This window comes from Leptonychotes weddellii, chromosome 7 (assembly GCF_054177405.1).
Source record: "Leptonychotes weddellii isolate Sample4059 chromosome 7, ASM5417740v2, whole genome shotgun sequence".
Classification (NCBI taxonomy): domain Eukaryota; kingdom Metazoa; phylum Chordata; class Mammalia; order Carnivora; family Phocidae; genus Leptonychotes; species Leptonychotes weddellii.
Window position 1 is genome coordinate 72,853,562 of NC_138375.1, and position 17,398 is coordinate 72,870,959.

At 39.8% G+C, this 17,398-nt stretch overlaps 1 protein-coding gene across 6 annotated transcripts in view; it reads right to left on the reverse strand.

The window, feature by feature from the left end:
* Positions 1-1,997: 1,997 nt before the first annotated feature.
* LNPEP (leucyl and cystinyl aminopeptidase) overlaps positions 1,998-17,398 on the reverse strand; it is a 90,605-nt gene continuing 75,204 nt past the window's right edge. The window contains exons 14-19 of one of the 6 annotated variants that reach the window (XR_014147044.1): positions 16,247-16,431; positions 14,441-14,602; positions 12,244-12,384; positions 11,478-11,559; positions 10,399-10,610; positions 1,998-3,851 (exon numbers count right to left, since the gene is read on the reverse strand). Coding sequence is in view for 2 of the 6 variants with exons in the window: in XM_081826513.1 (XP_081682639.1) it covers positions 10,479-10,610; positions 11,478-11,559; positions 12,244-12,384; positions 14,441-14,602; positions 16,247-16,431 (702 nt within the window). In the remaining 4 variants the exon portion in view is untranslated. Of the gene's footprint in view, positions 10,611-11,477; positions 11,560-11,787; positions 12,161-12,243; positions 12,385-14,440; positions 14,603-16,246; positions 16,432-17,398 lie in introns of those variants that run through there. The other 5 variants (XR_014147043.1, XR_014147042.1, XR_014147041.1 and 2 more) reach the window with 5 other exon arrangements.

Sequence of the window (17,398 nt, forward strand, 5' to 3'; positions counted from 1 at the left end):
TGCAGATATCCATGAATAAAAAAGTATAAAAACTGTAACCAGTAGCTTTTGATCAAAATCTTGGCAACTCCTAAGAACATTTCCCTAGTATATTATTTATTGAAGTACAGTTGACAATACAATGTTACATTAATTTCAGATGTACAACATGATTGAACAGCTCTTTGCTAAGCTCCCCACAAGTGTAGCTACCATCTGTCACCATACAACATTATTACAATACCATTTACCATGTTCCCCATGCTGTGCCTTTCATCCCAGTGACTTATTCCTTCCATAACTGGAAGCCTGTACCTCCCATCCCCCTACCCATCTCCACTCTGGCAACCACCAGTTTGTTCTCTGTATTTAAGGGTTTGTTTCTGCTTTGTTTTGTTTTTTAGATTCCACATATGAGCAAAATCATATCGTATTTCGCAGTCTCATTTCACTTAGCGTAATAACCTCTAGATTCATCATGTTGTTGCAAATGGCAAGATCTCATTCTTCTTTATGCCTGAATAATGTTCCATTATATATATATATATATATATATATATATATATATAAAATCCATTCATCTATCGATGGGACACTTAGGTTCCTTCCATGTCTTGGCTATTGTAAATAATGCTGCAACAAACATAGGGGTGCATATAGCTTTTCAACTTAGTGTTTTGTTTTGTTTTTTCCTTTGGATAAATGACCAGTAGTGGAATTACTGGATCATATGGTAATTCTAATTTTGTGAGGATCCTCCATACTATCTTCCAAAGTGGCTGCATCAATTTACATTCCCACCAACAGTGCATGAGGGTTCCTTTTTCTCCACATCCTTGTCAACACTTGATATTTCCTGTCTTTTTGATATTAGCCATCCTGACAGATGTAAGGTGATTTATCATTGTGGTTTTGATTTGCATTTCTCTGATAATCAGTGATGCTGATCATCTTTTCATGTGTCTGTTGGCCATCTATATGTCTTCTTTTGAAAAATGTCTATTCAGGTCTTCTGCCCATTATAATCAGATTATTTGGTCTTCCAGTGTTGAGTGGTAGAAGTCATTCATATATTTTGGATATTAACCTCTTAACAGATCATTTGCAAATATCTTCCTCATTCAGTAGGTTGCCTTCACTTTGTTGATTCTCCTATATCATAAGAGCTTTTTAAAAGGTATGGCTTCAAGGTTGCTCTGTGTCCCTGAAAATAGCGTTTTGGGTAAGGGGACGACGAGACAATGTATTTGCCCTAAAATGCCCAACTTTAAGCCTTAACAATTACTCTAAGAGAATACTGGTTCTAGTTCCCCTATCTGGAAGCCTAAGAAATTCTCAATTGTCCCTCAAGACCACTCACAGGGCCAGAACAGAGAAACTCCTTTTGTCGACCTGACCAGGAATGTAACTGTGGCAGTGTCCCTTGGAAAAAGCTGTGCACCCCCACTCCAATTGTATGTGAATCAAAGCTGGGGGGGTGGTCCCTTGATAACATTCAGTGTCATTTCACCTTCAAATTCAGATAGTGAGTGTTCTTTGGTTTCACTGGCCTAAGTAGCTACACGTCTCATACGGATTTAGGTACTTAACTTTTACAGTATCAAATGGTACTGAGCATTTATAAGAAGCAATTCAGTCTAAAAAGTAAATCATTGCCCTAGATAGAGTTCCTGTAACTGTTACTGAGCCCCCTGCTCCAAGCATCCACTGAAAGTTTTAATCCCCACCCCATCACAGGAGAAATTTGGCAATGTCCGGAGGCATTTTTTGTTGTCACAGTGGAATTGCCATTAGTTTGTATTCGTTATTTGCATTAGAGGCTGAGGATGCTCCTAGCAATAGTGTGAGTTTGAGAAACCTTGAGTTACAGGCAGTAGAGATACTGGGGTACTAGTGGGGCAGAAAACAAATCACGCAAGACAATGAGTACCGTCATTATCCTGGTAGAACGTGTAATCGGAGAAGATGCACCATTTTACATACGTAATTTTTCTTTCATCCAAATAGGCCACACAACATTTATATTTAAATACTTTTATTTTCATTTCACAAAAAAAAAAGCAACAGTGTTTGCAATTACACATGCCTTTCAGTCAGTGCTGGTCATATGCAAAACAAGTTATCAGAAATATAAAGAAAAATAAGCCTTTTCCCTTTACAAGTGACACAACACAATTTGCATATATATATTATATTATACATACCGTTTTCAAAATTTTCCACAAAAGACAGGTTATGATACAAATTTAGAATTCCACCCACAAGCTCAGATTCAAAGAATTAGAGATCCGCATAGGTGTTTAAATACAAAAATGTAATATTTTTACAAGCTTCTAAGTAACTACTTTTCAAAGTGTTTGAAAGAGATTACTCTTCATAGCAACGTGGAACACTTGGCTTTAATCAAGACGACTATAAGACTAAGGTTTGTCTCAGTGTGAGTTTGCTGATAATGCAAATGCTCCAATTATGCGGTAATTCTCATTTTATATATATATCTGTATACACACACACACACACACACACACAAGTGTATTATTGTCCTGATGGTTTATACATTTCAACTTCTGGAGCATTTCATTCAGCGAAGCCATGACCTTTACTTCTTTGAAGTATTTCAAATTAAGAACTGTTTAGAAATATCACTAATGACTACCATGACTAATTCCAAAAAGGTGCCCCTTTCTCCTTATTTATGATCAAAGTTACATGTGTCATGAACAAACTTTTATTTTTTCTACAGCAGCAGGTATAAATAACAGCAAAGGATAGGCTAATTTTTGAACACTAGAACCTGAGAGTTTGATATGGTAAATGACATCTCTTTGCCAGTGTTCTAGGAGTCCTATCAATGTTTCTAAAAATACACATATAATAAAATAATATGGCAAATCTTCAGCATTATAAACTGCAGAACAAACAAAGATTGCTCAGAAGCTTGAAGGAAAAATTCAAGGAAGGGAGAGAGGCAGGGAGGGAGTGAGGAATTTTACACATGCATTTTCTTTGATACAGACAAATGTGGAGTCCTAACATTTACCATGTGGTGGATGAAGAGTCAGTACGATTCAAGAATGCTGAACATGAATATGCAAGTCTGGATGTATGAAATGCATGCAAAAATATACCGCTGATGAGGCAACACTGGCTTACTTAAAAATTTAAGTGTATGTGAGGATAACATCTAATATTGCAGGCAACGAAGACAAAAAGAAAAACAAACAAAAAAGAACAGGAATGGTCCAGCTAATGGAGAACTGAGGAGAGTGAAGCAGCCACTCAGAAGAGCTCTGGGTAGAAAAGGGCCAGCTTGCCCGACCATAGACGGGCACTGAAAGAGGGCCTGCCTCCTGATTCTTTATGGAATGATTTTGGGGCCCATGTCCTTATTCACTAGAACCTATGGCAATAACTCAAAACATTCATTCCGAAAACCAAAATAAGTTCTATCAGTTACATAAGAATATGCTATCGATGGAACTGCAGGGGACTTCTGGAGGTAAGTCAGAATTCCAGGCCCCCAAAAGAAGCTACTCTCGTCTTCATGTAAGTTCCAGGCAGCACTTTCACTGGCTTACCAGTTACTGAAAGATTAATCAGCAATGACCTTTAAACCTACTTTTTCCTTAGTCCTGTCCTCTTGCCTGTCTGGAATCTCCAAAGCACAGGCCCCTTTTCACCATTTCCTTCCGTCTGAATCAGCGTAAGAAACGCTGAATCTGATTAGCTTTCATAAGTCAACCAGATCCAAGTGTCTTCTCCCAACTTATTTGCTATATACCTGTTGCCATGAGTTACACTACCCCAGTGACTTTCAAGTCAGACGGCAGGGATTTGGTGGGACTTGATTTTTGTTAGATCCATGCACAGCCCTGAAAGGGACTACGTATTAATGAAAAATAATGAAAAAAAAAAAAAAGCAGATTAGTTACATGCTTATATATATTTACATTTTTAAAGGCATATATCCTAGGAATAAAACAAAATAACCACAAAACAACAACTATACTAGGCACTGCTAAATGAGGAAATATGTGGGAAAGGAAGAAGCGATCTGTCAATTTATGAAACTCAATTTTCATTAGGTCCCAATATAGATAGCCATGCAAAGAACTAAATACAAAATGAAACAAAAAAAGCCCCACCCATATTCATATGTATTAAGAATATTCCCCTGCCACAAACATAAACCCCTCCAAAAAAAACAAGTAAATAAACAGCACACAACTCTTCTGCTCACTATTGCTAACACAGGCAATAAGGGAAGGGGAGAAGGGGAGATCTGTCATACACTGGTCCTCCACTTTCATCCGGTACCTATACATCATGCCAAGACTAGGTACAAAATCAATAATAGGAAAACACTGATATACAGGTTTTAAAAGTTCATACCCTGTTCTTTTCCCCTCCCCAAGACCCACCCAAATCATCTCTCCCCCTTAAAAAAAAACTACCCCAAATTATAAAACTATTGCCCATGCAGGCAGTGAGGGAAGGGACGCAGAGGAGATTTATCATACGTATGGACCTCCATGTTTCATTATGTACCTACAAGTCCCCACAAAGGACTGAGTACTAAGTGAAATAAGACACAAAACGTAGCAAACATTTATATACATTTAAAAAAATTTTACATGCACACACACATACACATACACACTCTGCCCCTCACTCATTCAGAATACTCCCACCCCCCACCCCTCCAAAAAAAGAAATAAACATCTATTCTTCTACCACTGCCCGCCAGGCAATGAGGGAAGGGAATAGGGGAGATTTTTCATAGAATCAATCTCAACTTTCAGTAAGTACCTTAACAGTCATGCAAAGGACTAGATTCAAAATGAAGTGAACGCCAAAAAGAGGCAGAAACATTTATATACATTTAAAAAATCACCTATCTTACCTAATAAGCCCATTCCCCATTAAGAACTTCAAACACAACAAACACCGAGTCCTACAGTACTCTCATACAATTGTGCACAGGCTATAGGGGAAGAGAGAAACGGTTTATCACGCCTCTGGAGTTGGGCCTCTGCACTACATTGCATATCTACAAATCCAAACAAAAAAAAATCGGTTCAAAGGAAAAGAGCAGAACAACAACAACACAGCAGACATTTATATACCTTTTTAAAAATGTAAACCCAGAAATCCCCCCTCCACCCTGCCAAAAAACCCCTCTAAACAACTGCGCCGCTAGTCATTGCCCAGATAGGCAATAAGGGAAGGGGAGAAGAGGAGATTTTTCTCATAGAATGAACCTTAATTTTCATCATGTACCTAAATATCCATGGAAAGATCTAGGTACAAGATGTAGTAACAGAAAAAAGGAACAAAAATATTTATATACATTTTAAAAAGTACATATCCCCCACCCTCCCACGGGAGGGAGGGGTAGAGTAAAAACATTAATCTAGAACTACTCTAAAACTATTGCCCACAGAGGCAATAAGGAAAGGGGACAAGAGGAGATTTTCATACATCCGGACCTCCACGTCTCATTAGGTACCTCCACGTCCAAGGAAGGGACGGGGTACAAAATGGAATAACACAATATAGTAACAAACACTGTACATACAGTTTTCAAAAGTATATATCCTGCCCTTAGTCCCTTCCCACCCCCCAAGACTTCAAAAAACCCAAACCACTGAAAATTATTGCCTACATAGATAAAAAGGGAAAGGGAGAAGAGGAGATTGCTATACATCTAAAACTCCACGGTTCATTAGGAACCTACGTGTCCGAGTGAAGGACTGGGTACCCAGTGAAATACTATAATAAGGAAGTAAAAACATGGATATATGTATATATATATATATATATATTTAAAAATAGTTAACCCCAAACCTACAAAAGAACCCCTGAAACTAATTAACTGCTCTACTAGTCATTGCCCACTCAGGCAATAAGGGAAGGGGACAAGAGGAAATTGTTATACATCCGGACCTCCGTGGTTCATTGGGTAACTTCCAGTCAGGGTACCCAATGAAAATAATACAACTTGGTAGTAAAAACAGGTATATACAGCATGTACACATCCCTTCCCCCAACCTCCCCCCCCCCACCCACTGCCAACCCACTCCAACAACTACTCTACTAGCTATTGCCCACTCAGGCAATAAGGGAAGGGGACAAGAGGAGATTGTCATACATCCGGACCTCCACGTCTCATTAGGTACTCGGCGTCCTCTGAGGAGGACATAGTACGAAATGAATAAGTAATACAAAGTAGTAGGAAGTCTATTTATATACATTAAGTACATACCCTACTTTCTCCCACCCCACAACACAAAACAAAACATTAGCTACCACCCAAGGAGGCAATACGGAATAGGGCAAACAGGAAATGTCATACTCTGAACCTCAACTTTCACTAAGTGTGTATGCACACATGCAAAGGAACACATATAAAATGAAACATTAAAAAAGGAGCATAACACAGATATACACACATCTGCCCCACCCCACAAGACGAGATCCCAACAAGAGCAACTACAACCACTCTATTAGTTATTAGCAACAAGGGGAGGGGTGCACGGGACATCTGACCTACTTCCGGACCGCCACAGTTCATTAGATATCTATACCCACCCGTGAGAAAGATGAATGAAGTGCAAAGTGAAATAACACCCACAAAATAGCAGCAAAACCATTCTGTACACATTTTAAACAGAACATACTCTGCTCTCCCCCCAGTATCACCATCAACTTCCAAAAAAGAAACATCAAATAACTACTCTGCAGCTGTTGCCTACACAGGCAATACGGGAAGGGCAGAAGAGATTTCCACAGGACGGCGTCTCACTCTTTATCAGAAGCAAGTATACAAAATGAAAGAAAATAAAAATAGTTCAAAACCACACATGTACATTTAAAAAGTATATACCCCCTCCCCCGCCAAGAGCCACTCAAAGACCTCAATCAACTATACTATGACGTATCGCACGTGCAGGCGAGAAGGGGAAGGGGGGACAGGAGATTGATCCTACATGTGGACTGCCATTTTTCATTCAGGACTTGCTGCCGGCGCAGAGAACGAAGCACAAAATAAAAGAATGCAAAAAAAATAGCAAAAATACACACATTAGTTTTTTTTTTTTTTAAAGTACAAATGGGAGTGTCAGAGGGGCAAGAGAAGCAGCTCTTTAGAAAGAGAATTCATTCCAATAAAAACCAAATGACAAAGGCAAAGGGGAGAAAAAGAGCTCTATCATACCTACGAAATTCAGATCTCATTTTGCAAACTCCACCCAGGAGATGCTGACCTCGCGATGATACGTGTCCTGAGCTCATACTCCTTCTCTGCAGTCCCATGAAATGAATGGGGGTTACCTGAATACTCGGCAATCCAACCACACATTATGGTTCCAGGTGCTTTAGTTTGCGTAGGCTCTTAAAATACAACTGAGTACTGGGCTACCAGTAATCCGACAAACTCAGCACGGAACTTTCATTCCTTACTTTCCAATATTCAGAAAGGACTCTGTTCTGGTCCCAGGGAGACTGACACAGCCCCCGAGCCTCTACATACCCAGAACTCTTCTGACAGCTCTTTTGTTCCTACAGACATTAACATACAATAAAATGAAACCCTGAATGGCAAAGAGTATTAGAATTAAGCAGAACCTGGGATGGTAAAATGGTAAGAAAGTTCAGGAGCACTCACACAATGGCAACACAGTTTCACTTACAGGGATTTATAGCAAACACTGCCCTGGAGGAAGGCCCATGCTTGGGGTGGGACCAGACACTACCTGCAGTTTAATGTATCCAATCTCTTGCTGTTAACAAACTGGACGCCTTAGATTTCTACTTCCAGATCTCCAAAGCACAAGTCTTTCTTTCTACAATTCCAAATTTCCAATTTTACCTTTCTTAATCACCCAGCATAATGTGCCTCTTCTATTACGTTCAAGCAGCTTGTGTCTCTGCCATGAACGTTAATACTTGACGGTGCCATGGATCTGTGCGTGCACATGACCAAGCGCTGTGACTGCAGGAATGTACATGGGAGTTCTCAGAGACACCGTGGCTAAGACAAAGTTGGGGGGGGGCGGTTGGTAAAACTTCAAAAGCTACAGTTATGCCTGTCATGTCACATGTCCTATCTATTACGTAGACTTATCCCTCCTGACTCAAGAGTTCGTTTTTGGAAGTACCACAGAGATGGGTTAGCTTGACTTGAAAATTATGGAACTCTGTGGGACAATGTGAGGTGAGGGCTACTAAAACTACAAATACTTGAGGTGAGGCCTACAAATAGAACTATAACCAGCAGGGATCCGGTATCATGGGAATGAACAGGTTGTGAGTACAAAGAAAGCAATGAATTACAAGTTACCTCTTTTTTTTAGCCCATGTTTTGATAAGGATTTACTTAAACATTACCCTCTGCCCACACACACACACACACACACACTCAGAAAAAATGATATAATTGAAGACAAGATCTGCCATATGCAGAGTTAACATACATTACAGGAGCAATGTAAAGATGGGCAGGTATAACTGAAAAATCTTAACTGATGTTGAGAAGTAGCAAAATTTAAACTCTGTATCAAAGTGGAATTCAGTAATATAACATGGTAAAAAACCAGCAACCAAAAAACCCCTCAAAAGTTTAGTATTTTTCCCCACTCTAAAAATATAAAAACACACTAACTTCCAATATCAACTAAAGTATCATTCATCTGCTAAAGCACAAGAGGAATAAAGACCTACAATCACCCCAGTTTCAATAAGACATCTTTAGAGGATTCTGCGATTCTCAGGATATAATAGTTTGTACTCTGAACCAGAGGTAAATGTTTAGAAAAGACTAAATTGGGAAAAAACACACTAGGATTAAAGAAAGCTACCTTTCAGCTTGCCAGCATTTTAAATTTTGTTATATAAAAATATTTTCATAAAGTAAAATATAATTTTATACACAATCCCACATATTTTCACTGTATACCTGCTAACTTAAAAAAGGTGACCTTTCCCATTGATTCTCTGGAGTGTTTTAAGTGCTCACAAATGGGTATCTACCCTTTTTATGTACACAGAAGATGTTTTCAAAGAAAATATAAAGTACTCAAAAATTATTAGGAAGAAAGCTTTTCCCCTAAGAATCAAAGAAACTCAACAATCTAGATACTAAGTCTGCATAGCTCAAAAAATTCAAGTACAGTATTTCTCCTTTACAAGGAGTGAAAATGCCATACAGTTTTGGAAATCTTCCCTTTTCTTTCTTTCTTTTCTTGGCCATTCCTTTTAATCAGCTACTTTGGCCATGAAAAAAACAAAATAAAACAAAACAAACAAAACCCACTGATTTTTCAACTAAAGAAAAGTACTATTTTGATAGTAGAAAAAATTCAAAGCCCACCATATTAAATCTGAATCAAGTTACTCCTATCCCACATTCTCTTTATTCCTTTAAGGTACTATGGTGAACTTCAAATAAAAATGTTCAATTTCTCAAAGACCCTATTTTAAAATATGCTTCTAATATATGCTACCATATAACATGAAAATCTACACATGAGTATGACTCACAGAGAAAGTGTCTATGATCAGGTAATGTCAAAGGCAACCTAAACTAATTCTAGTAACAGTGATAGTCATGATAAAAGACAACAGTATTAACAAAATGCTTGCCATAAATGTAGACATATTCCTCTATAACGTAAGATATACCTATGGCAGGGAGTGATAAAGGTGTACAGATTTGGAGAATACTGGAATTCATAAATAAAATAATTATAATTAAAGCTAACTCAGTTTGAAACATTTTCCTAAAAGATGAAAAAATAAGTATTACCTATTTGGAAAATTTAATCTTTTGTCCTTGTTACTTAGCTTTTCAGTACAACAAAAATTTAAAAATTCTGTAGCACCTGGCTGTCCTGCAGAAAAAAAATATAAGTTATAGATCTTATTTAAACTTTGTTTCAGAAAATAAAGGATTAATCAAAACCTCAAACCAAGTAGATCTGCACACCTGAGATCGGTTTTCTAACAGCTGTAGGATGCGTCGACTTCATTGCCATAGCTTTTGAAGCTAAGTTCTGTACCACATTAAAGTAACATCTATCGTCTATCACTAAGAAGCAACGAATGGCTGACAAAGCAGCACCTGCAAAGATGACGGCTCCCACGGTAGATCCTTGTTGCACTGTGTCAGTACTTTCCGGATACTGAGAAACCGAACAGAATGCCAAAACGGAGGTTTTTCCCCCATTTGCGTATCTTCAAAGTAGAAAAATTACTCACTGTTTTTGTAGATGTTGGCATACAGGTGCATATAATTTTGTAATAAATAACTACATACTGCCCAAAGACAATTCGAGAAAGACGGATGAAAAATACAGACGGGCCCTGAGCGAACTAGAACTCCTAAGAGTGCCAACAACTTGGCAGCAATTCTGGCTTCACCTTGGCTTTTTGCAAAAGCAGCAGAGCCCACGTTAACAAGCTCTCTGAATGGGCGACAAAATGGGGCGCAGCTGTGCATGCTAGAGCCACCATGTCAGAGTTTTGAGGTTCTTTTCCATCCATCGGATATTCAACTGGATGACTTCCAAAGCCTCCTGGACACAGTGAAGCCGAAAGGTTGCCTCTGACTGATTTTCAAAGAACGCCTGGACCTGTAAGTTGCACGCAGAAGTATTTCAAAAGAAGAACAGTGTATCACAGGTAACTCTGAATATCCTTTTCAGATAAGCTTTAACTGAGTCATGGCTATGCTGAGGTCTTGGAAGAAGTACAGACAAGAAGGACTTTATTTATTTTTAATTTATTTTTTATTTTTTAAAGATTTTATTTATTTATTTGAGAGAGAGATAGCAAGAGAGAGTAAGAGCAAAGCGGGGGAGCTGGGAGAGGGAGAAGCAGGCTCCCCGCTGAGCAGGGAGCCCGGCGCAGGACTCGATCCCAGGACCCCGGGGTCATGAACTGAGCTGAAGGCAGACGCTTAACCCACGGAGCCGCCCAGGTGCCCCCAAGTACTTTAATATTCAAAGTATTTACATCAAGTTCCTGATCACACATGGTGAAATCTGAAGTAATTTTAAAAATGAATTCCCCTTATGCCCACAAGGATGAATTTTTCCAGTTTAGAATGGAAAAAAAAAAAAAGCCAAATAACAGTAAATGAAGTAGTCTAAAGTTAGAATTAATGCCCAGTTCTACCTTGGAATGGAATTCTCCAAAACTCTTTTTACTACCACTTAAAAAGAGAGTTGGCATATGCTGGTCTTAATTCAAAAAATGATTTGTATCAGGCAGATGAGGGAATACTGTTGAGAAGGGAATCAGAATTCTTCCTCATCAGAATTTGTCCTCATTGCTGGGTATCCCCCCTTAAGAAGTAATCCCAGGGCAGAATCGCTGGCACTGACCACGGCCGACAGAGAGAAGGGGCAGAAACTGGCATGACAAGACACTGACTTAGACTGAGCAGCCTACGGGGAAAGGGTGACCTAGTCTCCCTGCTAACATTTTATACAACCAACCTCAGACAAATGCGCCTTTGTTGAAAACAGGTGTGTCGACCCAGCAACAATACTTTGTATGGTATAGGACCCCAGATGAAACCTGAAGAAACAAAAATTTAAGAGCAAAAAGAGCAAAAACATGAGGCAGTTTTTGGGAAACAAATGTCCTGAATGCAAAGGAATTACTTGACCATACATTACACAGGCCAAAGGCGGACTGGGAGTCCTGCTCTTGGGTAATGAAGCTCAGTAAATCAGAAATAACCCCACACGCCTTCTCACTACCAGTGGGAAGGAAAGGTGGGCAGAAAGAAGCAGGAGTTACGGATACTCAGATAAATTATTAATTCATTTAATCGATTCAAAAATCACACCTTACCCCCAGAAATGCCATTACTATTTTGAAAGCAAAAAAGTCTTCCGTGTGCTGTCTGGGTGGGTGTGAGTTCCTCTCCAATCCCTTGGCAATGACGAGGTATTTTTCAACACACATAACTGAACAGCTATTCTGAAATAGTCCATGGCCAGGTGAAACGAAGTGACCTAAGTGTCAAGCATGGCTGGGCGTAATGAGTACCCGAATGGAGCACCACTGTCAAACGACTCACGTTATGGGATTACATTTACAAGGGTGAAAATTTCTGGGTGTTTCAGTTAAACTGTCACTGAAGTATTTTTCCTCTCATAGCAGATCTTAAATCCTGTGAATCAACACAACATTGGGAACAGTTTCAAATGAAGAACGGGAGAATACTAAAAATTAGTAGTTATCTGAGAAACTTACTTCTGTACAAGCTTGTTCCAGTTCTCTTTGACAAAATCCCATGCCAGCAAGTGTCCAGGAAAATGTCGGCCAACTGTTCTAATGATGAATGACAGCTTTTGTGTTCGGATAATATCTCCACTGAGGCTATTTTTCATTAACCTGAAGAGCAAAGCAGATTTAGTTTCCAAAATTAGTATTTGTCATGAAGTGATCACTGAACTTAAAATCAGTGCTGGTCTCCTAATTAAGGTTCTGAAGCAATTCAAAGCATGTAAGTTTTGGGTTGGTCTAAGATTGATCAACAGATTGAAAACCTGTCATTTTTTTAAAGGAAGGGAGAACTCACCAACAAGATAAGGACTTAAATATACTGTCACATAATAATAAATAGTTCTTGATGTAGTAAGGACATTTAGGAAATAAATTCAGGTAGAGTTTATTATAACTCTGAGGACTGGATTTTTTGTTGTTGTTAAAAACCTTATTTGATATGAGTAGACACGTATATTGCTACTCTTAAAAAACTGGGCTGTTTGATGTAAAAAAGCAAGAAACATTTTAGAATATGCTTTTAAAATTAATAGTTAACATTTATCAATACTTTATATGTACTAGATTATGTTCTAAATTCTTGACACAACAAGGCTTGAAATAGGGAATCATTACCTATCTCCATGTTACAGTTTAAGAAACTGAAGTTATGTAAAATTGACAGAGTTAACACAGCTGATGAATACTAAAGCCTGGTACGGAAACAAACGCAATTTTCATCTATCGTGCTACAATATCTGTTTCGAGCGGGAAAACACATATCCCCAAAAGAATGCAGAATGAGTTTTACTGGGAGGGAAAACCCAAATGCCCAATGAGATGTGATGGATTCGATAAACTCTGATAGAGCCGTACTGTGCGATACTGTGTAGCCATAGAAACAAATGAAAATATGCTTTATGAACGAACAGGGCAAATCTCAAAGACTGGTCATTCACTACAAAGAATGTTACAGAACACCGGCTACAGTATAAACCTATGTTCAATATATAAAATACACACCGGGATGGACACTGTTAACAGAGAGAAGAGAGTAAGATTGGAAGTGAAGGGTCATATGAGAGGGACTTTCACATTTTATTCCGTTTCCTCAGGTACTGTTTAAGTACTTTATAATGGGGAATTTATTGGTGTACTACTAGTTCAACACAAAATTATTACTGATTTAACAACAAAAACTTTCCTCTGTTTGCTTGGGTCAGAGGCTGGCTACTACTTTAGAGAAAATGACTACAGTGCGTCCTCTGGAAAGTGGGTCTGGGCAGGTGCTAAGAACATCTCTGGAACAGAAGGACTTACCTGAGCAAAGTTATGCAAGAGAAGCAATGAGAGCCAAGTGCCTCTCCTTTCCTTCCCACTGCTGACTGTCAAGATGCCTGCACATTTCTCCTGGTTACTTAGAGCTCCTCTACCCTGACTCTGATTGTTCTTCCTGCCAGGAAGCCCTACCTACTGCCCTTCTTACCCCATGTGACCCTACCATCTCTAGCTCTTCATCCGCTGGATATTAAAAAGGAAAGGTCTGGGGCACCTGGGTGGCTCAGCTGGTCAAGCGTCTGCCTTCGGCTCAGGTCATGATCCCAGGGTCCTGGGATCGAGCCCCACATCGGGCTCCCTGCTCGGCAGGGAGCCAGCTTCTCCCTCTCCCTCGCCTGCTCCCCCTGCTTGTGCTCTCTCTCTCTCTGTGTCAATTAAATAAAATCTTTAAGAAAAAAAAAAAGGGAAAGTCTGGCAAATTCACATGAATGTATAACATATGGCTTTTATGTGTTATCTTGTACTGAAGTGTCTGCATTTTCAAAATGATCAGCTTGGAGAGAGCAATGCCTTGACCAAAAAAGAAAATGAAGCACGAACTGTGGAATCAAAAACAACATGCCAAATGATCAAGAAGTTTTTAAGCACAAAGTAGAAGGGGACTGTGATTTTTGGCATCTCCCAATCTCTTTTAGGCAAAGCACCTCCTGCCCATCTGTACAGGTCCAGTCCCTGAGACGAAGCCCAACACATGTGGGCTCCTCCCCACACTGTCCAAGTAAAGGCTGGCCCAAAAGGAAAGGCAGGAAGAGGGAGATACCAGAGAAAATGAGCTCCTCAAACCTAGGAGCACCATGTTTTTATGCTTTTGGTTTCTATATATCATATTGCTTGGGTGGTTTCGTACCAGTAAAGTTTCCGTACATCCTCTGAGCTGGCAAGAGCTTCAAGTATTTTATTCTTCTCTGCTTCAGAGTCTACAGAGACATACTTGCTTAATAGGAATGACCAGCCTTTCTCTGTTTTTGCTCCAACCTTGAACACAGTACTCATGACATCAGTAGGTAGGCTGTAAGAAAGGTACAAATATGAGAAAAACAAGGAAAAGAAATCCTGAATACAAAGGCAAGGAATTGACTAGTGGTGCTTGCGGAGTCAGAGCAGGTAACCGAAGAGTCTTTACAACTCATTGTCAAGAAAACATTTAATTCAGTGGGTTGCTACTTCCCTGGTGGTGTGACTATAAAGAATATCAATTCAACTTAATGCAGTAATTCTTCACTGAGCACCCACAAAGAACCAGGCAGACAACTGGCTGGAAGCTGGGAAAGGGAAGAAGGAGACCCAGTCTCTGCCCTCTAGGAACTCAGAGGCTATCACAACGTACAGAATAAATCAGTGTATTGCCAAGTAGTGTAACAAATTCCATGGTGGAAATATAGCAGCAGGTGTGAGGGGAGTGGTGATAAGAGGGGAAGAAGCACAGTTTTCTGGCCTTATTAAGATCTCAGAGCTGGAAAAGACCTCAGAAGGTTATCCCAATCCCCCACCCCAACTCTCATCTGATGCTTGAATCTATTTCCATAATGCCCAGTAAGGAACATGGAGAGAACCAGTCATCATTAAAAACATGTCTACTTGGGGCACCTGGGTGGCTCAGTCATTAAGCATCTGCCTTCGGCTCAGGTCATGATCCCAGGGTCCTGGGATCGAGCCCCACATCGGGCTCCCTGCTCTGCAGGAAGCCTGCTTCTCCCTCTCCCACTCCCCCTGCTTGTGTTCCCTCTCTTGCTGTGTCTCTCTGTCAAATAAATAAATAAAAATAAAAATAAATGTCTAACTGCTAACTCTACCTGCTATGTTATAGCCCTAAATTACAAGAGACTTGTTTGACAGCTCTCATCCATTCCGATGGCTGCTATAAAAAAGCAGAAAACAACAAGCCTTGGTGAGGATGCAACAAAACTGGAACTCCTCTGCCCTACTGGTGGGAATGTAAAATGGTGCTACCACTATGGAAAACAATATGGCGGTACCTTAAAAAATTAAAAATAGATCTACCATATGATGTAGCAATATCACTTCTAGGTATAGATCTGAAAGAATCGGAAGCAGAGTCTTGAAGAGGTATTTGTATACCTATGTTCACAGCAGCATTATTTGTAAAAGCCAAAAGGTGGAAGCAACTCAAATGTCTATCAGTGGATGAAGCAATAAACAAAATACGGTGTATACACACAACGAATATATTCAGCCTTAAAGAGGAAGGACATTCTAACACATGCTACAACATGGATGAACCTTGAGGACATGTGAAACAAGTCAGTCAGAAAAAGACAAATACTGTACATTTCACTCACATAAGGTATTCAGAGCAGAAAACAGAACAGTGGCTGCCAGGGGCTGGAGACTGGAGAAAACGGAGAGTTGTCTGGGTAAGAGGTTCTAGTTTTGCAAGATAAAAAGTTCTGGAGATTCGTTGCTCAACAATGTGAATATACTTACACTACTGAACTGTACACTTAAAACACGTTAAGATAATAAACTTTATGTTGTATATATTTTACTACAATTCGAAAAAACAGTCTTGTTTGACAATACAAGTACACACATCACCTACGTTAACACTCAGGATGAAAAGATCCTGTTTTCAGTATATGGTATCAAGGTAAGGAAGAGGCAGAGAGCTCATTTGAGCAGAAGCGCACGTCACCTTTGAGTTCCGTTGGAGGCCACCCAGTCATCAAACAGCGTCATGGCTGTGGCACTGCAGTTCTCGAGGCCGTGGACGCAAGCAAACTCCAGCAAGACTGACCGAAGCTCCCGGGCACACGGGGAGCCTTCATCAGTCCAAGTCTGCTGCCGGATTTGGCTTCGAAGTAATTTAGATACCCTGGTCTACAGAGACAAATTGTTAACAATAATCAGGACAATCACAGAAAACTCAGGATGGCTAGATCTTTTTCCCCCAACGTTTACCCAAGGAGAAAATAGGAGGGCCTCGGTATTTCTCAATAAATATCGACTGACAGAGGAAGCCCACGTACAGCTGGGTGAAACCATTCAGTAACAAAGACTACACACCGGCTGCTATTGCCGGGGGTGGGGGGGGGGGTGTCTCTTAGTTACATGACACAGAAAGAACTGATGACTGCACTGCAGGAGTGAACCTGTCTTCTGTGTGTACTTGGTGAGAAGATATTTTCCTGCCAAAAAGTATCACCTATTGCCACTGCCAGAAGCGAGTTGGGACTTTCTGACCTCATGACTTTAGACTCCATAAATCCATAAAACAATGGGAGAAGAATATACTTCTTTACCGACAGGTAATGTTTTAATGTTTCTGAATGCAATATTAAAGGCATACTTAAAATATCAACTAGCGTGATGATCTAACAAGTTAATCCAATCGAATTAGCGAGAAAATGGGGCGTGCAGGCAAGAAGAGTTGTTTATAGTTATTTCCCCACCCTCAACTATATATTTAAAAAATTTTCAGACCTGTAGTAAAGCAACAAGAGGAGTACAGTGAATACCCATATGCTGGATTCATTGGTTTGTAACACTCCTATGCCCCAGAAAATTAGTTCAAGTTCTTTACAGAGCATCTTGTTCTTCCAGAGCACCACTGTCAATACCTGAAATGAACCCTAGTTGGAGCGTTTTAAACTGCTGACGCCATTTTCTCAACAGCCCTTCTCTAAGTCAGTCTCCTGTGGAGCTATGAGAAAGAAAAAAAGGAATCTGTGCAAGGAGAAGGACTCAGAGTTTGTGATAACATGTCAACTCGCTTTTGTTTGCTTCAAAAGCAGTGGAATAGAGAACAGACACCTTGTGGAATGCGTAACAAAGCCTGCGAGTTATT